General features: G+C 41.7%; 1 protein-coding gene across 1 annotated transcript in view; it reads right to left on the reverse strand.

The window, feature by feature from the left end:
• Positions 1 to 26,358, reverse strand: part of POLR1A (RNA polymerase I subunit A) — a 1,786,762-nt gene that overhangs the window by 1,545,634 nt on the left and 214,770 nt on the right. The window contains exon 4 of the mRNA XM_069632173.1: positions 882 to 989. Coding sequence (XP_069488274.1) covers positions 882 to 989 — 108 coding nt within the window. The remainder of the gene's footprint in view (positions 1 to 881; positions 990 to 26,358) is intronic.

The following is a 26,358-nucleotide window of genomic DNA, read 5'->3' on the forward strand; positions in this document are numbered from 1 at the left end:
CTGGCCAGAACCTGAAGAATCCAGGAGTACAGCAGAGTGCACAGGGTTTTCGGTTGCGTGACCCTCAATGTGTGGACCGTGTGGTCCAACAACTCTGCCTAGACCGAGTAACCCCTACTTGAAAAGAGCCAAGAAAAGCAGAGCTATCAGTTGCGTGACCTATAATGGGAGGACTGTGTGGTCCGACAATTGCACCTAGACCGAGTGGCCCCACTGGGAATGAACAAGGAGTGAACTGGTACTATTTTTAGAGCCAGAGGATTTGAACTGACTTTTGGGTTTGAAAGCTGAAGGAGTCAGAGTGTTGGGAAGGATGCACAAGACTTTATAAACTGAGGCCTTTGTGGAACTATTTTGAACTTGGGGAAAGGGAAGCTGAGAGAAAGCCAAAGAGCTGGAAGAAGCACGGAACTTTACTTTTGTACACCATTTATTTTGCTGCGGACATCCCTAAACATAGTGTAGATTTAGCTGTGACGGAAAATATAGGTTTTGGACACACACAGACTTTTCATTTGAACTTACTGGCACTGATTCTCCTTAGTGTTCTTTAGGTTGGGAAGTCACACCTTAGCATAGGGCAAGGTAGGCCTTACTCCATCCTGACATTTAAAGTACATAAAGCCTTTTCTTAGAAAGCTGCACCTGGTGTCTGTGTCTTACTTCATGATGCCTTCACAATCCGAAGAAGACAGTGAAAGCCAAACACATCTGGTCCGCTCTCTACTTAATAAAAGTCATTTCAATTTTACGTTACCACATTCCATCATTTCTGTTGGGAGGAAAACATAGGGAAATCCATTATGCATGTTTCAATGTTTATTTTTTGTGTCTAAGTGGCATTTGCAAGAGGATTGGAGTCCCTAAAACAAGTCACTTACGTTTGAGCTCTGGATATTAGCGTTGCCATTCTGTAATATTTCGGTTGTAAACGCATCCAATTCCTCTTGAATGTCATTGCCAGAAGCATTCGAGTTTCCCTCTAGGAACTAAACAAAAACAGGACATTACAGCGACAAAAAAGAATTTAAAATTACAGGGAAATCATCTGAGCATTGAAACATATACAAATGAAAACTAAATCTTACTGCACAAAACACAGTTAATCCAATTTGGAAAAGGAGCCAATTGCTTGAGTCTAGAACCTTTTTATTGGACTTCTAGCGCAGTTGCTTTTTGTAGAGGTCATGTTAGTTTGAGTAGCCAACGAGGATGTCATGAGTCAATTACCTAAGCATCAATAAATTGTACAGGCCCTCACCTTCATATTTTCAAACTTAAGAACTCTTACAGTGTTGGCTCCATCTAACAGTGTACACCAATCACATTCCAAAGTTTCCAGTACTACACAAGAATAACTTGGAATGCTTGGAAGCCTTGCGTCTTCTACAGTTCTTTCATTTCCTGTATAGGCATCACCATCACGGATCAACGAATAATCTTTCAAGTGATGACCTAAAACCTCAATCTTATTCCAATAAATCAATAGTAAAAAAAACATCTTATGCAGGCTTACTCAATACCTCATGAGGTTTTTTGGGTCCTATAATGGCATGTTAAAATGGGTGTTTTTTCATGTAGGGTGAATAAAAGAGATATCATGGACGCTCGTTTGAAGTTAGATAACCTGGAGAACATTTGTCACAATCACAAAGATGCAAATGTCTTATAGTAAGAGCAGCAATAGTATACTATTGATATACCAGCTAACCAGTCTGCTATGTGGTAGGATGTTCAGGCCTCCAAAACAGAACCAGACCATATCAGCAGTAGTGTCAGGATCCTACTCACCAGCCAGCCAGCACCACTACATGCGCACATTCATAGACTCTTATGATATACTGGCAAAGCTAAAACCTGCAAACTGCCTCTGCATCCATTTACTCTTTTTACTGCTGCAGTTTTGGACCAATCTAATTTCATGTTCCATTACAGGTTTTGGGTTAAACCAGCAGATGCATTGTGGTACATGTATGCTGTACAAAAGGCAAAGGGCTGGAGGAGGCATAATAACTACATTTGTTTGCAGCAAGCTATTAAACGCTGGAGAGGCCCGGATTGTGTTCACCTGTTCCAAGCTAATGCAGGCTATGCTAAAGAGAGCTGAAGAGCCCCTAATTAGAAACCACTGGTGCAGGCTACTGAAGCCAGGCTGGGCTTAATTGAACACAGCTGTCTGAAACTGCAATCAACTCCACCCTGTTGGCCTGCTGACTGGGAGGTCCTTTATAAGCTCACTTTGAACAGAAGCAGTTGTCAGTCAACTGCTTCCACTAGGTGTTTGTGCTTGTGCTCCTGTTACCAGTTTTTGACCTTTCCTGAAAATCCTCATTTTGGCTTTTGAATCATGTTTGCTGTTGCTGCTTGCAGCACCCTTTTCAGTCTGCTTTTGCAGTATGCCTGTTTTTGAACCTTTCCTTGTTTTCCAGCTTTTGACTTTTGTAACTTTGTATTGTTTTGCTGTTAAATACATTCCGTTCTTAACTGATATATCTTTTCTGCCTTTCTGTAAATACCCTGTTTTCTGTAAGCATTTCTGCTTCACAGACTTGTCCTGTTTCTGCCTTGCTTTTCTCCCTTTCTTTCCGCAAACCCAGCCTTTTGAAGTTTTCCTGTTTGTTCCTTGCCTGCGATATTTCTCGACTTCAGTCCATAGTTCTAGTGCCTCTTCTTAAGTACTCTGAGTTTCCGGAATCCCTCGTATTCGCTGTGTTGGCAGCGACCTATCCTGTCTTAGTCCTTTGCCTTGTGTATACTGATATTCCAGTCTCTGCTTTGTACTTTGTTTCTCTATCCTCTCCTGTACCTGGTTATTTCTTTCATCCTGAAGTGCTCGCAAGTGCACGCTGTTCGGCTGGTGCTGTCTCTACTTCCTTACTGACTGTGATTGGAATTGACCTGTTCATCGTCTTTTGTGGTGAATTCTTTCCAAAGAGAGCACTAGTCGGCAAGGTGAAGCGCGATGTGCCTGAAACTTGTTCTCGCAACACAAGCAACATTTCAAATCTATCTTGAGTCCCTCCTACCATTGCATCCTATTGGCCCAGCGGCATTACATCAACAGAAGTGCTCGCAAGTGCACGCTGTTGGGCTGGTGGCTGTCTCTACTTCCGTACTGACTGTGATTGGAATTGACCTATTCATCGTCTTTTGTGGTGAATTCTTTCCGAAAAGAGCACTAGTCGGCAAGGTGAAGCACGACGTGCCTGAAACTTGTTCTCGCAACACAAGCAACATTTCAAGTAATTATTTGTGGATTGAGGTTCGCACACCAGTAACGGGTGCACGCTAAAATATGTTTTTGCGCCTAACAGGAATACAACTTACCAACCTATGTTCTCGGTTTCCTTAACTAGATCTATCTTGAGTCCCGCCTCCCATTGCATCCTATTGGCCCAGCGGCAATACATCAATCCGGTGCACGCGCATCGCGCACGCGCATCCGGAAGTGCTCGCAAGTGCACGCTGTTGGGCTGTTAGGCTGGGAGGTATGGGAGGTCGGGGATTTAAACAGTTAGTTATGTTGATGTTTTTCCATATACGTGAGTGAAAAAATGTCTCTGGCTACATATTGAAATCTTTTTGTTTTTTTGTAATTGCAACTTTTGGAAGTTGTCTAGTCTGTAACTTTCCTTCATGTATTGTCTTGCGACGTCCCTTCAGGATGGGTAAAAGCACCAAAACACCAAATATTATGAAGGACCCACGTGCTGACTTTTTTTCAGCAGTTACAATGCGTAGAGCAAGTTTTGCACGAACGCCAGCAGCACTTTCTCTTCCACCTCAATGTAGGAGGAAGAGTTACTGCAATGCGCGCATATGCTCAAATCAATTAAGATCGAAAGCGGAAACTTTAAGTAACGATACAGAACCAAATGAATTTTCACAATCACTTCATGCCGAAGATTTTGTAATTCAGTCAGAAAAAGAAGTACTAAAGAAACAATGGAGAGAGATTATTGATACGCAGGGTAATACCCATACCGGTAATCATTCTTTTGCTGACACCCCAAGTGTTTTCCATACAGCAGATATGGAATTATTACAATTAGCTGATAACTCTGAGCCTCTCTCTAAAGCAAATGGAGAAACAGTAAAAGAAACTGATGTAGACAAATAGAGCAATACTGATATATGTACCCTGATGGGGCTCTTTAATAGATTGATCCTTAATCAATTAAGACGCCAAACAGAGATTATGATGCAAATTAATACCTCTGTGCAGCAGGTTCCATTGAAAGTTAACGATATGATATTAAGTCCCTTTGCTATGCTGAAAATTGCAGCAAGAGGCGACAGGTGCTACAACTGAGAATTCCAAAGACTCACCTATGACACTTGAATCCCAGCTCACTAGAGAGATAATTACAATTGATGACTCCCAAAAACACATTAAGGTGAGTGACTTAAGGAGTGATTCTACAGAGGATTCCGTAGTAATCAGAGCAACATCAACCTCAGGTCACTGAAGGGGAATCCATTATTGTTCTTAAAAATTCTACCAACTCAAATAACAAAAAAGAAAAAAAGAAAAAGGGCAACAGGCAACTTTGAATAAAGGAAAGAATCTGGCCAAATAACCTAGAAAGTATCTAAGAGATGTTTCATATAAAAACACGATTATGGAGGCTAGAGACGAGGTGGTGGGTACTGATGATCCAGAAAGCCATTGATAGCCATAATGTCAAGAACAAATAAAGAAATGAGTAAGGAGACGAGACCTGTTAGTCAGCCAATGCAAGATGGTTACTGTGATGCGGAAAATTCTATCTCTGATGGGATGAAACAAAAATGATCCGTTCGATATTGACTCAGTTATCATCTTTGAAGTCCGGTTTGGTAGATATCTTTTAGATCTTTAAAGCGAACTCATTAACAACTCCGAGTTTGATTATTCTGAAGTCAGTGCCTGCTATAGCTGCTAAGGAACTATCTAATTTTGAAGAACTGAAAGACAAAGTCCATAAGGACAAGACATGTAGAGAAACATAGTCTAAGAAACATGTCCTCTGTCAAGATATAAGACCAAAGCCCAGTACGGTGAATACTGGGTTGGGCGGCAAACAACAGTATAATAAAGAATACACAGCTATTACATCCTATGCTGGATGCTTTTCTACAGTTCTCCCAGAGACCGATTTTCCAGCTCTGGGTAGCAATGATCTGGCCAGGTCTGAAATAAATACGACACAGGTGGGAGACTTGTTAATGACCGCTAAAGAGACTGAATGTGAAGCAGCTGAAGATATAGAACAACAGACATATGGCATTAGCTCTGTCAAAGTAAATACTATGATTAAAAAAGATGAAATAGCAAATAGTGGTAAAAAAATTCTGGAAGATAATTTTTCGGGTAAAGGGAATAATTGGCAAGTACCCTATGTCAGCCAGAGATCTTCTCCAGACACTGAAAGGAATAATCAAAATGCCTATGAACGTCCTGGGCAGGTGGATGATGCGCAGGTTCTGAGAAAGCCAGCCTTGATTGAAATGCCTAGCCTGATATTGCCAACTTTATTCAGGCAGGGGAAACAAATACCCCTGAACCGGCCGTACATTCTATCGCTATTTGCAGCCATTCCTGTACTTTCATTGATAACATCCGCTGATATTATCTTTGTTGATTTTATACATAAACAGGAGGATTATGTAAGTTTGGTTATTCCCTCGCCTCTGGTTAGAAATTTGCTGCTGAAAGAAACTGAATCACTACAGTGTAGAGGCTTCGATATTTATCAATACATACAGCCCGAGCAAAAGAGTAATCGGAAGTTTGCATTGTGTAAGACTGTTGAAAAAAGATCAACAGACTTATACAAGATGGATACTAACATCGCGACAAATGATACGAGTGACAAACAGGAATGGAGAGAGTCGATACTTTCCCTTAGAGAAGTTATTAATTCATTGAAAGATTTAGAAAAAAACCCTTAAGCAAGGCTGGGAATCTTGTATTAGCAAGTTGGAATTCGAGAGGGTATGTACACTTGACCAAGAACATTGAAGTTACAGACATCCTGTAGTCATACGGCTTGGTATTATTGCAAGAAACATGGGTGACTATGAGACTTCTATGGGAAGGTTTTGATATTTTACAATTATCAGCCATAAAAGGCCCTAAAGGCATACCCATGGGAGGTTTGCTGATTGCATGTAAACAAACCCTAGAAGCAGTTAAAGTAAGTGAATGGTCAAGTCTAAACTCATTCCTGTCTGTAACATATCAGATGGTAATTGGTGATTCTACTGTACATCTTTGTATTGTTGACATCTATTGGAATCCTTTGAAATATAGACATGCAGCTGATAAAAGAATTGAACAATGTAACTCTAGAAATTGATGCATGGCGTGGAGCTAATTTTAATGGTCTGATAATCATAGCAGTTGACTTAAATGCGGATTGTGGCATTATTAGTATAGTGGTTGATGCCCTAATGTGTAATATTGAATCTGCTAATAGCAATGCTAGATCTGTCATGGGTAGTGCGAAATTAGGAGGAGCAATATGGTTGAACTTTCTTGAAATCATGGGGCTGGTTAAAATTGCTAATATTTGCCATACATGGAATGCCAGAGGGAGCAGCTCGATTTTAGAATACATTTTTGTGAATGATGGTCTAGACAAATATATATTCCCAAACTTATTGTGGAGAAAATGCCTACTAGTGACCATAACCTTTTATATATTGATATCATACATACAAATATATTAGAAAAAGCTTCAAGTTACAATGAAGGTGTAATTGTGAATGCCAGTGGTACTCGATTACGGTGGACGTTTACGGTGGACGTTTGCTAAAACAAAGATTTACATCTGTTGTACTAAAGGATTTTGATGATATGTCTGCAGATGAATGTCTATTTAATCTATCTACTACGACTTTTACTAAATATATCATTAATATCAGACTTAAAACATGTAAAGAGAGGAATGATATTTTGTAACAGGGTGATAAGCATGTGCATGTGATATAGAGACTCTAAATCAGAAAAAACAAATGAGACGAGAAATGTGTGTCATCTTGAATTCTAGTTATACTGAAGATGAATCAACTAAGAAGATCAAGATGATTAAACAACAGTACAAAAATTGGCAAATTAGCCGTAAGGCGTTAAGAGAACAAATAGATGGTGAAAAAAATGCTTCTTGGCATCAAAGGAAAAGATAGCTCTAATTTCTGGCAAATGATTAATAATGATGAATTATCACAAAAAGAGATGCTATTCACGCAAATCAGTGAAAGAACATGGAAAGAATACTTCATTAGAATGTATGTTAGTAGAAATAGTAACTATATGTGTCAATACAAAAAAGATGAAGTATGGCTACTAGACATTTCTGTTATTAAAATTTCGAGCAGGATTAGAAAATCGAAAAAATCATCTGCCCCGGGACCCAATAATTTATCTACTTTAATACTGAAAATTGATATAACATTGTGGGCAAAAATCCTAAACATCCTATTTAAAGATATATTATTAACCAAGAATATACCTGTATCATGGAGAGTAGTGCTGCATATATATATATATATATATATATATATATATATATATATATATATATATATATATATATATATATATATCAAGAATCTCACCTGAAAGTTATACACCTATTGCCATTTCAGACTGCAACCAGATTGGATTTAAAATGAATATTGGCACTAATTGCGGTGGACTAATATTGAAAAGTCTACAAGCAAAGGCATTATTGAAACAAGGATCTTCCATTTTTGTTGCCTCTATGGACCTCAGTAAAGCGTTTGACCTAGTAGATCGTCCGACATTATGGTTAATCTTGATAGATCTGGATATGCCCAAACATCTATTAGAGATTATCATTGAACTTTATTCTGACACAAGGATACAGGTTAGGCTAAACTCAGAGGGCAGCCTTGCATCGGAGATTATGACAGTTAATGGATTGCGTCAAGGTTGCTACTCTGTTTAATTTATATGTTTGTAGAGCTGGTAAAGAATTGATGAATAAAGGCTTGGTTACTCCGAAAATAGGAAATATTCCCCTTGAATGGTTAGCATATGCTTTGTTGTTAGATTGTACTAAAATTGGTTTACAGCGAATGATAAATGCATTTACTTCTTTTATTTCTGGAATATATCTGAAAATCAATGCATCCAAAACAACAATCATACGCTTGCGAAAAAACAAGAAAAATCATTCTAATTTTACATGGTTTTGCAAGGGGAAACGTATAAAATGTCAAGATAAATGTAAGTATTTAGGTTACTATTTCACAGGCAATGGTTCAACAGCAACTATAAAAAATCAACAGAGTAAAAGCGGAGACGATTTTAAGGCAGATGCGTAAAATAGAGACCAAACTTTGTCGATTACCAATGAGGAATTGTTATGTTATGACAGGAATTCCTAGGCTGATATATGGTTTAGAGTTTTATGATTTATAGAATACTGATTTTATAAAAAGCTTAGAAAGTGTGATATGGAAAGGTGTACTATACTTCATACCAATGTGTAGCGATTGAGGCAATCAGATATGAGTTTGGACTCCAATCACTGAAATCGATTATAATATGGAAGAAAATGTTATTATGGAGAAAATGTCTGATAAACCCACCTGAGACTCTTTATACAGTTGCAGGGATGGATCACTCTAATAACTACTGTATGCATTTGAAATCTGTTATCGAGGAAATCTTGAATAATTTAGCTATCCTACTTGAGATGAATGTTCCCTCTAAGCGGTGCGCACGTGCGCTTGCCCAGCTTCCTTTTGGGTGCCGCTCAGAGGATTTTTAGCAGCGCACACAGACATTTCTCACCTATGCAATAAGATTTAATAAGGCACAAGCCACAGCAATTACCTGACACTTGCTTTCACTTAAAATAATTAACTGGGCCTGATATTCTGGTCTAGCTCATTTACATTACCCTGCTATGCAAGCGTGACCTTAAAAACTGAATGCAGCCACAAGAGGTAAAAACGAATATGAAAAAGTGGCTCCATGAACAGAAAAATCTAGCTAAAATATGCCTGCACACAATAACCAAATGCTGTCCCCTCACCCCCAATGACTCCAATGCTTTACTCTACCACGCATTTACTTAGACCTCTAACCCAGAACATATTTAAATATTACCGGACAACCATGACTCTTCCTCTCTTGGCTCTACAAAAGTTTACCAGACTTTTACCTACATCCACTTGTTTTATATTTGTTGTAATTTAAATAATGTTAAAGCAACAGACCTTCTATTATTCATGGTGCCTTAGCAAAAGTGCCCTTTTCGAAGGTCTCCAAATGACTACACTGACACCCCTGAGATGTGTTCTGCATGCTGCAGCACGTCTCGTCAAAGGACTCTGGAAATTCGACCCTGACCCTCCTCCAACTGCACTGGCTCCTGCTGTAAGCCTCTACAAGGGTGTCACCTGACTGAGAAACTCTGCATCTCCAGAGGCCTGCGATCCACCAGACGTCAGGAAATGTGCAGACTTAGAACTCCGATGACGAAGGAACGAAAGAATGAGCTGGTCATCAGACTCACCCCATGGCTGCTACCATTCAGTAAAGAGCCCAAGACCTTCCTTTTCAAGGAATGGCTCCTCTGTAACACATAGGCCCACACGCCGTTCACTCCGCACCGTACTGATACTCTGATCTGCTCCTCACTGTCTCCTACCCTGGTTGCTTATAGATCCCTTGTTGCAGATTTCCCACTCCCTTTTTCTCTGCTTGCCATACTATGATTGGAAAGCGCTCCGTTGGTTCCCGGAGCCAGGTCCGTGCTCAATAAATATCCTAATAATAATAATGTCGCCCACAGTATGTAACCCAATTATCATCTCAAATATCGGATACTGCCTGTAAGTAAGCAGCTACTTGGATGTCTAACCTCAACCCATGCTTCCTATTCTTAGAACATATTTGTATTTATTGTTTGCTTGTTTGGACGGTTATACAATAAGAATATACTGTTTTGAAGCACCCTTTATGTCACTCAAGCCCTTTCAAGGGGTACCCTTGAAAGTTAATACATTATAAAATTCAAATATTAATTTGCTCTATGGATTTTGACTAGGCAAATGTTATGCTCAGCATCTCCTACTTCAGCATTACTAACATTACTCTATAGGTGGAGAGTAACATTGCAATATCATTTACTTGGCCTGCAGGGGATAATGGGCATTGGCTAACCCCGGTATTACTCATCTATAGTATTAGAGCAACAAATATTCAGACAGTAGAATGTTTTTCACACAATCTGCATCCTTTCTAAGTGTTCAGAGTTGCATTGGGCATAGACCTCAACAAATTATATTGTAACTCGCTGCTATACAAAAACCGTTTCACTTATCAGTTGTATAATCCTACCCAACAATATAAGGGTGGGATAATGTTGTGAAGTTGCTAATTCAGAAAGTAATGCATAATAGGCATAAGTTAGAATGCTATGTTAATCTGGTTCAAGTAGCTCTGGTGATGTCATAGAACCGATCTGCGAGCTTCTATGTTGTTTCAATGTTCTATGTTTGTCAGTTGGTATCTTTGCACTGGAGCAGAAGGGTCCTCAGACCTTTCAGGGTCTTTGTATCCCTTTTCTTAAATAAATAACTTATATGAAGACTTACCTGAGGCTCATTCGTCTTCATAACAATGGCGACGAGGATGGGATTTCAGGAGACCCCCCACGACCAGTCCGCAGTGTGTAAGTCGCTCCGCTTCCCCTAGCGTTGAGTGGCCTCCGAGGGAGCTTCCAGCGTCGTGCTCTCAGCGCCGTGCCTCCCCTGCTGATCTCAGTCGTCTGAAGACCCGGACCGCCTGATTTCGTGGCTGTGCAGGAGCGGGGCCTGTGAACAAGGTACCCGGATGCTGTTCCCCAGTGTGAGCCGGCCGCCGCTGCCAAGTAAGTGACGCGCGCGTTGCCTGCCAGCGTCGTCCGAGGCCCGCAGTGCTGTCCAATCCATACGTGAACTTTGCGGGGCCGGACCATAAGTCCCAGTGCGTACATATGGGGAGGAGTGCGTTAGCCCAGCAGCACTGTGTTGCTGCTTTGTAGTGCCGAAGTGAAGGATCAGCTCACCCGTGGGGTGTCGAGGAGGCTCACGTCGTTTGTGAGCGGAAAACTTTTCTGCGTTACGAACTTGAAGACGCCCAGCGTTGACGGGCAGGCAGTGGGCGGGGCACAGCAGAGAACAATACCGTATACACGGTAAAGAAAGCGCAGCACAAATAAAACGCAAGATCAGATGGACACACAGTAGTAGTGCAATAGTTGCTGTCAGTTGCAAATCCAGCAGATGAGCTTTTAGAAATTTGCTGGGCTATTACTCAAATCATTCGAGTGTGGAGAGCCCTCTTACAGTAAATAGGTGTTCACAAAGCTGTACATTGTCCCAGTTAGGAGCGTTTCTCAGCAGCATGGCAGGATTACCGGGCATCGCTGGTCCACCAGTTTTATGCCAATTCCAGGACCTGTTAAGATTCTATGGGCCCAATGGCGCAAAGGCTTTTTGCACTATTTGAAAGCAGCTGGGGGTACATCTTACTCAAGTGAGAGAAAATTAGCTTTGTTACTGCATTTTTTGGGATATGAGGGTCAAAGAGTATACGAGACGCTCCCACAACCCCAAGGTGATGGTTCTGGAGATGACATGAACGAATTTGACGCGGCATTGATGAAATTGGATAAGCACTTCAACCCAAAGACCAGCACTATATTAGAGCGTTATAATTTTCGCATGCGTATGCAGGCAGCTGGAGAATCGGTGGAAGAATATGTAACAGCACTGAGACATCTTGCGTTGTCTTGCAAATTTCAAGAGAAATTTGATGAACACATACGAGATCAATTTATGACACATTGCAGGGCAAATAAAATTCGAGAGGAGATATGGCTACGAGATGAGCCTAATTTAGATGAGGTGTTGGACATTGCAAGAAGAGTAGAACATTCTTTAGCATGTGTAGCCAAGTTATCTAAGAATGAGATAGGAGATACAAAGGAGAACAAATCTGAAGTCTTAAGTGTGACGGATGGGAAGCCAAAGAAAAAGTCCAAGACTCGGCAGTCAAGTCGTGGAGTCGGAGAAGAGAAAAGAGGTCAAGAGACAGTGCAGAAGACTGAGAAGAAGGAGGAAAGATTGTGCTTCCGTTGTGCTAGCAACACACATTTCGCATCATCTGTTGTGTGCCCGGGTCGCAAGGCTACATGTGCTAGGTGCAAAAGGAGGGGGCATTATGCGAACTGCTGTAAAAACTTTCAATTTGGACAGAGTAACCAAAGGAAAGTCTTATATGTAAATGAAGAAGAAGATGGAAGATCGTCTGAAGAAGAAATGTCCATTCCATTGCAGAATGTTGTCATTAACACTGTTAATGTTGCGTCTGAGAGCGAAAACATGGATGATTGTGAGCGTCCGTATGCATTAGTTAAAGTGAATGGTCATGAGATAGCCATGATGGCAGATTCTGGGTCAAAAATTACCTTAGTGCCTAAAAGTGTGTTTGAGAAGGACATGCAGGGAGAAGTGTCCAGCTTATCCAAACCTGATATAAATCCCGGTGGCTATAATCAAGATAAGATTGACTTATTGGGATATGTCTGGAGCGAATTTGAGTTCAAGGGACGCAAGAGTAATGGCAAGGTTTACATAACAAAAAGGGGTCAGACCTTATTAGGATGGAGGGAGCAGAAAAATCTTGCCATCAGGTTAGACCCCAACAAAGTTGAGCAGGTTTTCCAGGTGGCAGAACCATATATAGGGTCATGCAAATATATAGAGGAGCACAGAGGTGTGTTCAATGGGAACATGGGGAAAGTGAAAGGTTTTATACACCAAATTGTACTAAAGAGAAACAGTTCACCCGTAGCTGCAAAGCTCAGGCCAGTACCATTGTCCTTAAGGGAAGGGGTCAAAAAGGAGTTGATGAAGTTATTACAGTTGGGTGTAATTGAGAAGGCAGGAGGTGTTGAATGGGTGTCCCCGGTAGTTGTTGTTAAAAAGAGTTCAGGGGACCTAAGATTGTGCATAGACATGCGTGAACTCAACAAATGTATCATGGTGGACAGGCACCCGTTGCCTAACATGTGTGAAATGTTAACCATGGTTGGGCGGGGAAATTTTTTTTCAAAATTGGATATGGCCTCAGCTTATCACCAGATTGAGTTGGAGGAGGGATGTAGAAAATGTACTGCTTTCATCACTCACGAGGGCGTTTTTCAGTTTAGAAGGATGCCTTTTGGATTAGCATCAGCCTCGTCGGTTTTTCAAAAAGTTATGGATCGGTTGCTCAGATGTGTGAAGGGGGTGTTTTGTTTCCAAGATGATGTTTTAGTATCTGGGGAAACGCTGGAAGAACATGACAAAAGATTGCTCGAGGTGTTGAGAATCTTTGAGGAGAGAGGAATCACGTTGAGGCAGGAAAAATGTAAATTTGCCGTTTCCAAAGTTGATTACTTAGGCCATGAAGTTTCACATGAAGGGGTGAAACCCAAGGAGAGCATTGTAAATTCGATAAAGGTGATTGAAAAGCCAACCAATAAAAGTGAACTGCGTTCATTTTTGGGCATGACGGAATTCTATCAAAAGTTCGTCATGAATTATGCATCCAAGGTGTTGGAAATGAGGAAGATTCTAAAAAAGGGTGCTGAGTTCATATGGAACAAAAAGTGTGAGATGGAATTTGCAAGGATCAAACAAGAGATTGATATGGCCCGGCCGTTAGGATGTTTTGACACAAGGAGGTGTTCCATCATCACTGTAGATGCCAGCGAGGGTGGTCTGGGTGCAGTACTTTCGCAGAAACAGGATGATGGTTCAGAAGAAGTAATTGCACATGCATCACGTGGGTTGAAAGGTGCTGAGTTGAGGTATTCCGTGCTTGAGAAGGAAGCTCTGGCATGTTATTGGGCAGTTGAGAGGTTCAAGAATTTTGTGTGGGGCATGGAATTTATTTTACGCACGGACCATAAGCCCCTAAAAGTTATTTTCGAAAGTAAAGGTTTGGATAAGGTGTCACGCAGGGTAGCCGGGTGGGTTACCAGGATGCAAGCGCACACATTTTCTATGGAGGTCATTCCCGGGAAGGAGAACTTGTTAGCAGACAATCTTTCAAGGGTGAAAGTTGCTACCCAGGAAGGGTTAATTGAGGAGGTGGAAATGGAAATGGTGTTTGTGAACACTGAAGGAATCGTGTCTAAGGAAGAGTGGTTGGCGGAGATTAGAAGAGATGAAAATATTAGCAAAGTAATCACTTATGTATTGACATCTGTCTGGCCCAACAAATCTGAATTGGTTGAGGAGGAAAGACCTTATTGGGAGGTTAGAGATGAAATGTCTGTTAACGATGGTGTGCTGTTCAGGTGGGAGAGAGCAGTTGTTCCGGCAGGGATACGGAAAAGGATTATTGACCTAGCTCATACTGGCCATATTGGTATTACCAAAACCAAAGGGGTTTTGAGATCGGATTATTGGTGGCCGGGATTTGACAAAGAGGTTGAGAATCGACTGGCAGAATGTCATTTTTGCATCAAGAGTGGGAAGGGGGTGGAAGCTAGAAAACAACCTCTTATTGATGTAGGTGTCCCGACCAAGGTGTGGAGTGAAATAGCAATGGACATTTTAGGTCCTGTTGAGCTAGGATATGGACGAGGAAAGTATGTGGTGCTTGTGGTTGATTTATTTTCGAGGTGGGTAGAATTCAGGGTTGTTCGTGAAATATCAGGAGAAAACATGGTGAAGGTGTTGCAGGAAATTTTTGCCAATGAAGGGTTACCTGAAAGCATTCTCACGGATAATGGAACCCAATTTGTGGGAGGTGTATTTCCTGCATATCTAAAGAAGTGTGGAGTAGACCATAAGAGGGCAGCATTATATCATCCCGAAACTAATGGAATGGTAGAAAGGTTGAATAGATGTGTGATGGAGAGTGTACGAATGGGTGAACAGTGTGGTTTCGACAAGTTAGTGACCATTCAAAATAGAATGTGGGCTTTGCGCATGGCGCCACACTCAACCACTGGATTGTCCCCTTTTGAGTTAATGAGGGGTAGAAAACCGTCCTCTATGGCATGTCCTCCATGGTTAGGGAGGAACAGAGATTCGGATGTGGTTATTGATCAAGTGAGACATGTTATGAAAAAGAAGAAGAGTGAATGGGTTGTGAGAGAAAACAAGAAGAGAGGAAGGAAGGAATTACATGTGGAACTAGGTGACTGGGTAAGAATAAAGAAAGGTGTGGTAAAGAGGAAGGGAGAGCCATTATACTCTGACCCAGTTAGAGTAATTGCAGTTATGAAAGGTGCAGTGCGAGTAGTTGGTGGTCAGGTTTGGAACAAAAATAGAGTTGCTACTGTGAAGAGAGGTCCGAGGTGAGGTGAGCCAATGGTGAGGAATGGGGATATGCATGTGCATCTTTTAAAAAAAAAATAAAAAGGGGAGATGTGTTGTGAAGTTGCTAATTCAGAAAGTAATGCATAATAGGCATAAGTTAGAATGCTATGTTAATCTGGTTCAAGTAGCTCTGGTGATGTCATAGAACCGATCTGCGAGCTTCTATGTTGTTTCAATGTTCTATGTTTGTCAGTTGGTATCTTTGCACTGGAGCAGAAGGGTCCTCAGCTGTGGGGGGTCTTTGTATCCCTTTTCTTAAATAAATAACTTATATGAAGACTTACCTGAGGCTCATTCGTCTTCATAACAGATAATTTGCAAACAATCTTGTATGCGCTGCAAAATAGGACGGAAACACTGACTGACTGACAACGCACCGGATAACTACAAAGGACAAGGAAAAGTTCTGGAAGGCAATTGGAGTTCAGTGTCTTAAGAGTGGTTCTCATTGGCTGGGGACCGTGCCCTGTATTGAGACGTATAAAGGAAGAGACTGCTTTGCTCCACAGCTGATCCACTAGTGAAACAAAACGAAAGGACAGGAACCAGGCAGAAGGAAGCAGGTGTACACTTGGGAAGAAATTAGGCTGAACCAAGTATTTCAACTGGCTCAACAAATTGCTCCACGATCCCTACTTCACCTGCCTTAATCTAAAGGAAATGTGAGAAAAGTGACTTTTTCAACTGGCTTACCCTAAAACAGAACCACATGTATGTTCTGAAGATGGCTCTGAAAATTAACCAAGTGAGCTCGTGGGTACAAGTGTATGTCACTGTTAGGGAGAATTCTCTGTATAGGCTAATTTCCGAAACCTAGTGAGTCCCCCACCAGCTTTGCTGGATTTCTGGGGTTTATTTTTTTCTCCTGCTAAGAGTGAGACTCTTTTTCTCCCACTCTTGAGAATGTCCTTTGACTGTGTAATGTGTTTTATGGGCTATGGGGTCGTTTACTCCATAGGGCTTCATGTGTTTTTGTTAAGTGCGTTACACAGCACCCTCGGTGCAGTAACACAGGGGTGTCATAGTGACCCTCAAACATAGACTCCATACCCTGGGACTGACTACCGTCTCCCAGGACATGTAAAGTCACCATTGACTTTACTAGTCTTAAATTGTGAACAGAACCAGTACAAACCATCACATTGTGGAAGTACTGGTAGGGGTAATTAGATTGCCCCTGGGTCTGTTTTTCGAGGGGGCACTGTGCAGTCCCCCCCTCGTCGAGTTTCTGGCTGGTGGCAGCGGTTACCGCGCGAAATATTCCACCGGAATATTTCCTATGGGATTTTCCCATTCATTTGAAACGCACCACTTTTTTGGTGCAATGTTAAAGATACCGCTGGGTTATTTATTTAATATTTATTCCCCGGTTGGGTCTTTTTGCAGGACTCGGTTTTAAAATGGTGTTTGCGTTCGCCTCTGTAACTCCAACCCAAGTCGAGCCCTTTGTTCCACTTTTGGCGGGCTTCTGCACAGAAGCCTCCAAAAGTGGTGCCACTCTGTCTGGGTCTACAGAATGTGTGGGAGGTGGGAATAGGCACCCTGGACTGAGTTGCCTTGGCAACTCAAGTCGCTCTGTTGTGTGATTGGCCCAGTGGTGAGCCGCCCGGCTCACCACTTAGCATGTTTGAGTGACAGCTAGGACTGATGGATGGGGGTTTGCTGCATAAAAGCAGGGCTTTGGGGACTGGAACTTCAGAAGTCGCCACAGGACCTAAAGAATCTGAAGAGGGAGAAGCTGAGCCGCCCTGCCACGACGACACCACCGGTGGAGCCCGGCTGAACCGACTCACCACTTCCCCGACGACAGAGAATATCTTCATCCTGGAGAGTCTTCTTCCTTTGAACTGGTGGGGTTAACCAGTTCGCCCTCTTTTCCCCTTCCTGGATCGCCTCGTGGTCGAATCGCCCGTGCCAAGCACCCCGGCGGCCGGATATCCACGCTCCACCACTACCGCGAATCAAAGGGTAGTACCTTTTAACCGGGAAACTCTGCGGTTGGTTTCTTCCCTGGCAGTGCAACGACCTCCAGCTTTCCTCCATGTCGAGATCTTCTCTTCCCCTGGACGAAGCACCTACTTGCACCCGCTGCCAGAAACAACTGCCCTCGCTGGAGCTTTCTCACCATTTCAGGTACTGTGTCCCGCCTGGTCTGTCTTGCAACAGACTGTTCAAGGTGTCCCGTAAATCCTTGACTCTCTACCCTGGGGTGGCCTGGGACCTGTTAACTAACTTTTCTGAAGTGATCCAACTCCTTTTTGAACTATCTGCAAAGACTTTTAAAGTGTACTTCAACTGTGTGATCTTGGGCACATTCCGCCTTGCTCTCTCCAAGAGTGGGCCAGGCCTATGAACTTTTTGCTCTACAGTAGACTCTGCCTTTCCTGACTTGCTGTGGTTCTTTTAAAAATGTTGATATGGTGTGCTTTACTATTTCTGCCTTTTCTCTCCCTTTTTAAATAATTATTGGAGTGCCATCTTGGTTAAGCGCTCACCTCTGTATTGATAATAAGTGGTGTTCTATTCCTAAGACTTGTCGAATAATTAATCAGGGAGGTGTATATATTTCTAGTGACTATGTTTGAACTTGCTTGCCATATTAGAGCCAGTGTATTATTACAAGTGTGGTTTTAAATAAATAATTATATACTTTTATACCAAAGCTCTGGTCAGTGTTTGCTTGTGCTACTGTATTTTTGTACCTAATTTGTATACTCTATATACTGCCTAACTCCTCTTGAGAGAGGTCCGACTGCTCAGCCACAGCTACCAGGTAAATCTGGGTCTTACAGACTGCTACCAATTGGGTGTACTGCCAACACCTGTAGTCTTAAACTTTTTGCAGTGGTCCCTAAGGGAACTGCACAGGTTTCTGCCCAACAGTCACGAATAACGAGCAAAAACACGTGTCGACCTGAGAAAACCCCCCAATATTTCTGGGCACAGGAAAGTAGCAAAGTAATCTGGACTTGCAAAACTAAAACTGGTGTACAGGTGAAAAAACAAAGCAGAACGAGGCTGTAGTACAGATACCAATTAATCATTGTTTTGTTCTGCTGTGTGCTCAATAGTATCATGTCAAATAACTGTGTAGTAATTCCCAGTCACATTTTATTTGTTGAAGTGTTTTTTGGAAAACACATTTTTTAATCTGTTTTTTTGTGCTGACTTTAGTGGTTTTATAATTTTGTACGTTGGTAAAATATTTGTCAGAATAAAAAACCTATATAAGATAATTTAATTTTATATGCGTTCTCTGCAGTTTGTGTAAAAAGTGGTGAGCAGCATTAAAAGTAAATGGTGTGGGCCCATTGGTGTGTTTAAAAAGTAAGGGAGGAGTAAACAGTCTCCCGTAGATAGTGCAGATTCATGACACTTTCTTAAAATGCATATCATATCATGATGAGGCACTAAATATGTTTTCATTATAAAGTATTATGGGTTTGCAAATATCCCAGTGAGTGCTTTACTGCTGCAATCCCTCACTTTTATTGTACCCTGTCAACTAGTATTGGAGGCTAGCTCGGGAGCTGGGGAGGGGTACTAGTGGAAGGAGACAGGAGAACACTCCCTGTGGGTGATGAGCAAATCAGTAACTTTCAAAAACCAAGGCACTTCTTTCGCCACTGCAGTACAGTGAAGGAAATGTTTCGTTTGTTTACTAATGGATAGAAAACTCTAGTAACAGTCTATAGCACTGTACCTTCTGTTTCTTTATATGCTCAGTTGCTGAGGACGTTTCAATATAAACACGTGTTCTATGTTTATTGACTCTAGCATACCCAGCATCTTGCTTAACTGATCAAAATGAATTACAGAGGGTTAACTAGTTACAGAAGAAGGCACTCAAGCTGTTGTACCTCTGAGCATTGATGCTATCAACCTAAAAGGCATTTACCTATATGTGATTTTCATCAACAGAGCTCCATTAGAAACCTCAGTAAGGCTCTTTTTGAATTTGAATCTAGGCTGTGGTGAGGAAGGGTGGGCGAAACTAAAGGCGGCAATATGTGCTATGTCATTTTACTTCCTATGTCAGGGTAACAAGAAAGGCTCTGACAAGAATTTGCTTCCTACGTTTCAGGGAGTAAAAAAGTAATTAGCTTTGCCAATCAAGATACTTTATGCTTATTAAAAAGGCTCATTCCCGTTAAAATTCATCTTGCGATTGGGCAGAAATATTATTAGAGTTCCTTCCTATGCCACTTCTCTGTTGGTCACTGATTCTAAAAAAAATATAAGTGGAGCTTTGTGGGCAGAAGCCAGGGGTTGGCTAATATGTGTTCATTGTTTTCCGTTTCTGTTAGGCTCATTGTTTTGTTTTTATGGAGTACAAATGGAGAGTGTATATATCTATTAGCTGTAAGGCTGGTTTTGAGTAAGTGTTGTTCCAACTCACTTGATAACTTAATGTGGATAGTCATCAGAAGCCAGGGAATTTTGATCATCGTATTATGTGATGCAGTTATTCTGATGCAATTATCGCCCTTACACAAATTATGAGAGGCATGTTCTCCCCGCCCTTGAATTACATTAAAGTGGCACATACACTCCTATTGACATGTTTTATTGTCACATTCCTTTTGTTTGTCATTATTCCATCTGCAAATATTGTACCTGGGGACCACTCCGGTTGTGACGGTGTGAGGTAGAAATACCTTTAACATTAACATCCTGTCTGACAGCCACATCAGTTATGAAAAGCAATATTTGTTTTTTGTAATACACATGAGTGTTTTTCCAGTGGCATATAGCACACATTTTTCTCTACACAGGAATACTTTTGCTGGCTACTGTGGCAGATCTTGATATCTTGAACTGGTTGTCAAGTTCTCTTTATAATCACATATAAAATATGTTTTTTAGCTTATGTGTTTGAAAATGATCTGCAAGATGCACCTTTTACACAGATTTGTAAAGAATTGTAGTGGTTGGGAAATTCCTTTACAAACTCTCTTCGGAGATGGCAGGTAACTAATTACGCATGCTCACAAAGTGGCTTACCTGGTTAGTCAGTTGCACACACAGAAAATAAAGTGTGCACGAAAGGCACCAAGTTGCGCACGTGGAGAAAAATAATTAGAGGGAACTTGCTTGAGATGCTTTTGCGGAACCCACAAAAGGTAAAAAATATCTTGAAAAGTAATGACTGGCAACAGACTATAGGAATTGTATTACAATCGAAAACTGTCAGCCAGATTTACTAATTCTGGAAATGTAACCCTTTAATTGAAGTTTACTTAGAGAAATATCCCTCGCGAAATCTACGAAACTCTTATGAGATTTAGGTTGAACGTATTGAAAACAAATTTCATTTTGAAAAAATTGAATCTGCTTAATGATACATGGGGTTGGTGTAGATACTGTAAAAACGAAGGTATTGAAGAGACTTTGCAACATATCTTACTTTTATGCCCAGCTTTACTTAATCAACGTATCTTGTATCCTATACTTTGAACAATTTATTCAACATATACATTGTGTAAACAGAGAACTATTGTGGCATCAAATAAGACATAGCAACTCTATTGTCCTACAAATAAGAGTCTTTGCTTTTCTAAAAAAAAGAAAAAAAAAAAAAATGATTTATCATGATCATTGAAAATTAACCTATATTATGTTGTACTGCTCTATTTGTTTCTAATTGGGATTCATATTGTTTTAGGTTTGAATTAGAAAAATGTTATTTATTGAGATTGTGATTTAAATATGTATGAATTATATGATGATGATAAGATGATATGTTCTTAAATGTTTTAAATTCGTATTCTCTTTCGATGAAACTACTTTGTAAAGGTTTAAACAAACCAAAAACAAATAAATAAATAAATATTTCTTTCAACGCTACTTTCTACCTGTATTGCATCTTGGTCCACTGTTGTGCCTCCGCTTTGAATCCGTTTACAGTGTGACCCCTGGGTTGGTCTCCGTTCAGATCAGATAAGGGAAAGACTTCTTTTGCCTTCGCCTAATCAGTTGAAGTCTTACCTGCCTCTGTATATGGTCTCCAGTTTTACCCTTGCACCAAGTACAACAATTTCTTCAGCACGTCTGACTCATGACGCTGCTGTATGACTGTTGTTAAGAGTAATCTGCTGGTACCAATCCCAAAGGCTTTCCTTAACCCTGGAGACCCCTTATATTCCAGTGCACCCTTTATTCTGATTAATCCTTGTTGCCCAGTGTATTTGCTTGTCTTTGCTTTCTCTCTGTCTCTTTGTTTACAGCCAGCTTCTGCCCATGTGGTTCCAGTGAATACCTATTTCAATTCAGATCAGCTTGGTATGTACCCTGTTTCTGTTATATGCTAGCATCGCCTCTGGAATCTCCCTTAATCTACAGTGCATACTGTGAGATATGCCTTTGCCCTGTGCTCCCCGGCCGACTGTTAGCATAGGTTGTCAGTGGTCGGATTACGTAACCAGTGCTGGGTGGTGCAAATTATGATTGTTCTTATAATTCATCACAAGGCAGAGAAAACTGCATCAAGTTGCAAGAATGCAGCTAACCACATGCACACAATAGAATAATAAGACATATCAACTTAGGCAAAAAGCAATGTCTTACAAAATGAACAAAAAGGTCTTGGTAGAGGGTCTCCCAGAACAAACACAGCCAAATAACCTTTTCTATGGGAAGGTGCCCACAAGGGAAGGTCTACACCCATGTTTTAGCTCACTTTACCCTTCAGGAGAGAAATATCCATTTGCATAACAGTCTTTGGCCCCACTCACAAGGGCAGTCCAGCACCGAAATGCTAGGCAATTCTCCTCTGAACAAGAGTACCAACAGCAACCCCAGACACCTGTTTCGGCCTAGTTGGGCCTCCTCAGTGAGGTGAAGCTGTGCCTCTCCATGCACAGTGAGCAAGGTGTCCACGTCTGGATTACCCTGGGTAACTTAGGGTGAAACCTAAAGTTCCTAAAAATGCACAGAAAGGTCTGGGACCTTTCTACCGAGAACAAACACGGCCAAATGACCTATAATATGGGAAGGTGCCCACAAGGGAGGGTCTACAACCACATTTTAGCTCACTGTACCTTTCACAGTGGAGAAATATCAATTTGCATATCAGTCTTTGTCCCACCCACAAGGGCAGCCCAGCACCGAAATGCCAGGCACGTCTCCTCTGAACAAGTGTACCAGCAGCAATTGGACTGCCATTGTGGGTGGGACAAAGACTGATATGCAAATTGATATTTCTCCTCTGTGAAAGGTACAGTGAACTAAAATGTGGTTGTAGACCCTCCTGCATGGATGAAATTCCAAAGAACAGGGTATTTGACCCATGTATGTTCTCAGGAGAAGGGGCTCCCACACTCCTTTGTAGTCTTACAAAATTATATTGATCAATCTGACATGGGGTATTGGAAGCCCATTCCAAAGATGGGGGTAGCCTCCGCAGTTCGTCCATCGACCATGGATATAAAATGTGTGTATAGGCGCGTTATAAATGCCATATCATATAACATCATTTAAGGATCTCGAGGATTAATTAAGGGAGGGGCCTAGTCTATACTGGTAAACTAATAATCTGGGATTCAAACCATGCAAACACTTAAACACCAAGTAGAGCACCTTACAGGCGAATCTGCACTTGATAGGAATCTAATGCAAAGATTTAATTTGGGAATGGGTTAATATCTGGCTAGTTACAAAATCGGATGGACAGCCACATTCTGCAGTTATTGATGTGGATATTCCAGGATCCCCGCGAACAAAGAGTTGCAATTATAAAATGTTGAGTTTATAAGAGAGCTGGCCATCATGGCATGAATTATTTGCCAAGATAGGGGAGGATGCATAGGAGCAAGCACATTTTATTTTAATAGATGATATTGTCACTTGATCAATTTAACATTCCATGTCTTGCCCAACAAAAATTCTTAAAATCTTTTTAGTATATTATTTTGTGTACCCAAATAGGAGTGGCACATGACGTGCTTGTGTGATGGAATAAAGCCAGTTTCTGGGATCAAGAAGGAAAACTTCCGTTTTACTGGGGTTAAGCTGGTGAATTTGCCAGCTTCTATTGTTCCACATTATTCATGCAACGAGGCATTATTAATTTCTCGGTCAGAATGATTTATTTCAAAATACATCTCTAATAAGTGGAACATTTTAACCAGTGCAATTTACCACCACTAGTATGCACAACATTCCCCTGTAAAATTGAGCACAACTGGTGCAAACTATAACAAAATAAAACTTAGCATTATCTTAATTTGCCATAACCAGTACATTTTACAGACTCCAACCCCAGGTCTTTAAAAACTTGAAGATCTTGTCTAAAGAATACATGCAGATTTCTGTACAATCTTGATCTTGGTATTGGCTCGGAATGCCCCCACAATTCACCAATTTCTGAAAACGATTTAAAACATAGCCTTTTCAACAACAACTGACCCAAGGACAAATCCCAATGGAGACACAGACTGACACACAGACCGTAACTCATGGCAGTGCGGTACTGTTAAAAGACTCCAGCACAAACACTGGCTAATGTGGAGAATCCTCCGGATCTTCCACCCAAACCCTGCCTAAAGTCTTCTCCCAGGTGGCCAGGAAAGGGCAGACACTTCCTGATTCCCATCTCGGGGGTGGTGTACTGCAGGAAGATCACCTTGGTGTAGTCAAGGCCATGGGCAGTAGGGAGATTGTGCAGGGTGAGAAACAGGATTGTTCCTTGGAGAGACAAACTCTTGCCACTGGATTAAAGGAGGAACTAGCTTATTGTCATTTTGATATTGATCAACCTCCTACTAAGGATGAAAGGGTAATGTAAGGAAGGCAGGGTATCAAACAGTAAGACAGACACAAGTGATCACAGTTCAAAGGTGTTCATTGAACTTCAATTGGGTTTGAAAAACGCCCATCTAAACCTAAATCTAAAGACGGAAGCAAGCTACGACCATCAAATAACAACGCAGTCCTAGTTGCGTATTGTCAAAATGTAAGGGGCTATACTAATAAATCTATTGCAAATCCTTACTTCTAAATACAAATAGTGTGGGAAACGATGTGATGCAAAAGAAAGGTGTTTAAGAAATATGTTAGAATATTCAAGCCGCTGACTTCCCTTCCCCACGTTTTCAAAACGGGACAAGGTCGGCACACTCGAGCTTAGCAGTGTCTGGCTTCTCTGGCAGGAGGGTACAATTCAAATCTTCAACATCATGGTCTTCTGTGCAAAAGTCTCTTTGCAATTCAAAGTCTTTTTTCCAGAGGGCCTGATGCAATACATCAAATAACAAAGTACCTTTCTCCTTAGGATTTCACACATACACATTCTCAGGTGATTCTCTGTTCACACCAGGTCCCCCTCCACCGGGCTCAGACCCACTTTAACACAAAGCTTTCAATTGATGGGCTCAGAACAACTTTATCAACTTTGCCAACAATTCTTTTTACTGTATCAACATCAAATACTTTCAATTATGCGCAGGGTTTTGCTTGACCCGTCGCAGGACCACTTCACTTCACAAATCTCTACAACTCTTTCACTTTTCAGTTGGATACCCGACAGAGACCTTCGATTGAGCACCCATGTGGTGCCGCACCACTCTGTCAAAGGAATCGTATCTTTGTTTCAAAGTTCAATCACTCATCAGTATTTCAACTTTACTTGTGTCTTTTATTGCACGCATTTCAAACCATGTTCGTTCCAGCGCTCGCCATACAATGTTGCCGCATGCAATCTTGGCTTCAACACAGACCGGTCCTGTATCCTTCTCCCCAACTCACCGGCTGTTTTGATACTGATGTTGCTTTGTTGTTGGAGTCAAGGACAGTACCACAGCAGCTGGTAATTCTCCCCACCTAGATTCTTGACGCGGGAGGGCACCGGGTATCTCTGACACACAATGCAGGATTCATCAGCCTATTTTCCTCTTGCGCTTTCCAATCTCGAGGTCTCATTAAAGCAACGGTTCCTTGTCGAAAAGGTCAAGGGAACTTCCCTCCTTGGAATACTCTTCTGTTTCGCCGTCTTTCCCCTCTTATTAAACTGCCATCTTGGAACTGCGTTTCCTTGCGTGCTTCGCCTCGCTAAGAGTGTGCTCTTGTGCTCTGCCTTTTATCCAGTTGGGGAAGCTTAATGGAAGTCAGGTGTGTGTGATGGTCAGTAATTTCCTGACATTGCCTGGCCATTGTATTTGGACACGTCAGGTATACGGCTCGGGTGTTAGTCCGTTTTCTCACATAGCGGGCTGTCAGTGAGAAAGGGTTTGTGTTGGAAAACGGAGTGTGGGGGTGTTGGAGTTCCTAAATATCCTAAAGGTGTTATAAGGAAGGGTATACCGCTTCTCACCATCCGGTGTCCATCTCCCACTCCCCGAAGCGCCCGCACCCAGGTGATCCTCCCGCACTGGTCCACTCCCTGGACCTGGATCTAAAAGTGATGGGCGTGTCCTGGCCACCTGGATGACAGATCCCCAGGAACTAGTGGGTGCAGGTTCTGGGTTGGTCCTGTGCTCACAAGCCCCGTTTGGCTGTGGCTGCATTGGAGCAGACTGGAAGAAGTTAACCGTCTTTCCAGGTGAGTTTAATTGCTGTGAAAGCAGAGCTGAAGCCGTGCAACTACCAGAGGCCCAAGAAGGAAACTTACTGAGGTTGAGGCGGATCATGGATACCCGTGCTGCAGAGGGGTGAAGGTTCGAAGAGTGCCTGAAGCAATAGAAGCAGAAAGAAAGTTGGGAGGTGGAAGCAGCCTGCAACCGTTGTGACTTGGAGCTGGCGAGTGAAACTGCGTACTCCAATTCAGAAGAAACGCCTTGCCGGTAACTGTAACCAGCTAAATTAACACTTGCATAGAAGTGGGAGCGGGTAAAAGTTGTTCGTTGAAGTGGAAAGTCTTTACAACACAGGAATTGTATCCTGTCACGCACAGTTAAAGTGTTCAGATAGAAGAAAAGCATTTTAGCTTCCATTGTTGTACTAAAACCATTACCGGAGTAGTTGTGTGTCTCCCATTGAGAG

This window comes from Ambystoma mexicanum, chromosome 6q (assembly GCF_040938575.1).
Source record: "Ambystoma mexicanum isolate Mex_15411 chromosome 6q, UKY_AmexF1_1, whole genome shotgun sequence".
Lineage (NCBI taxonomy): Eukaryota > Metazoa > Chordata > Amphibia > Caudata > Ambystomatidae > Ambystoma > Ambystoma mexicanum.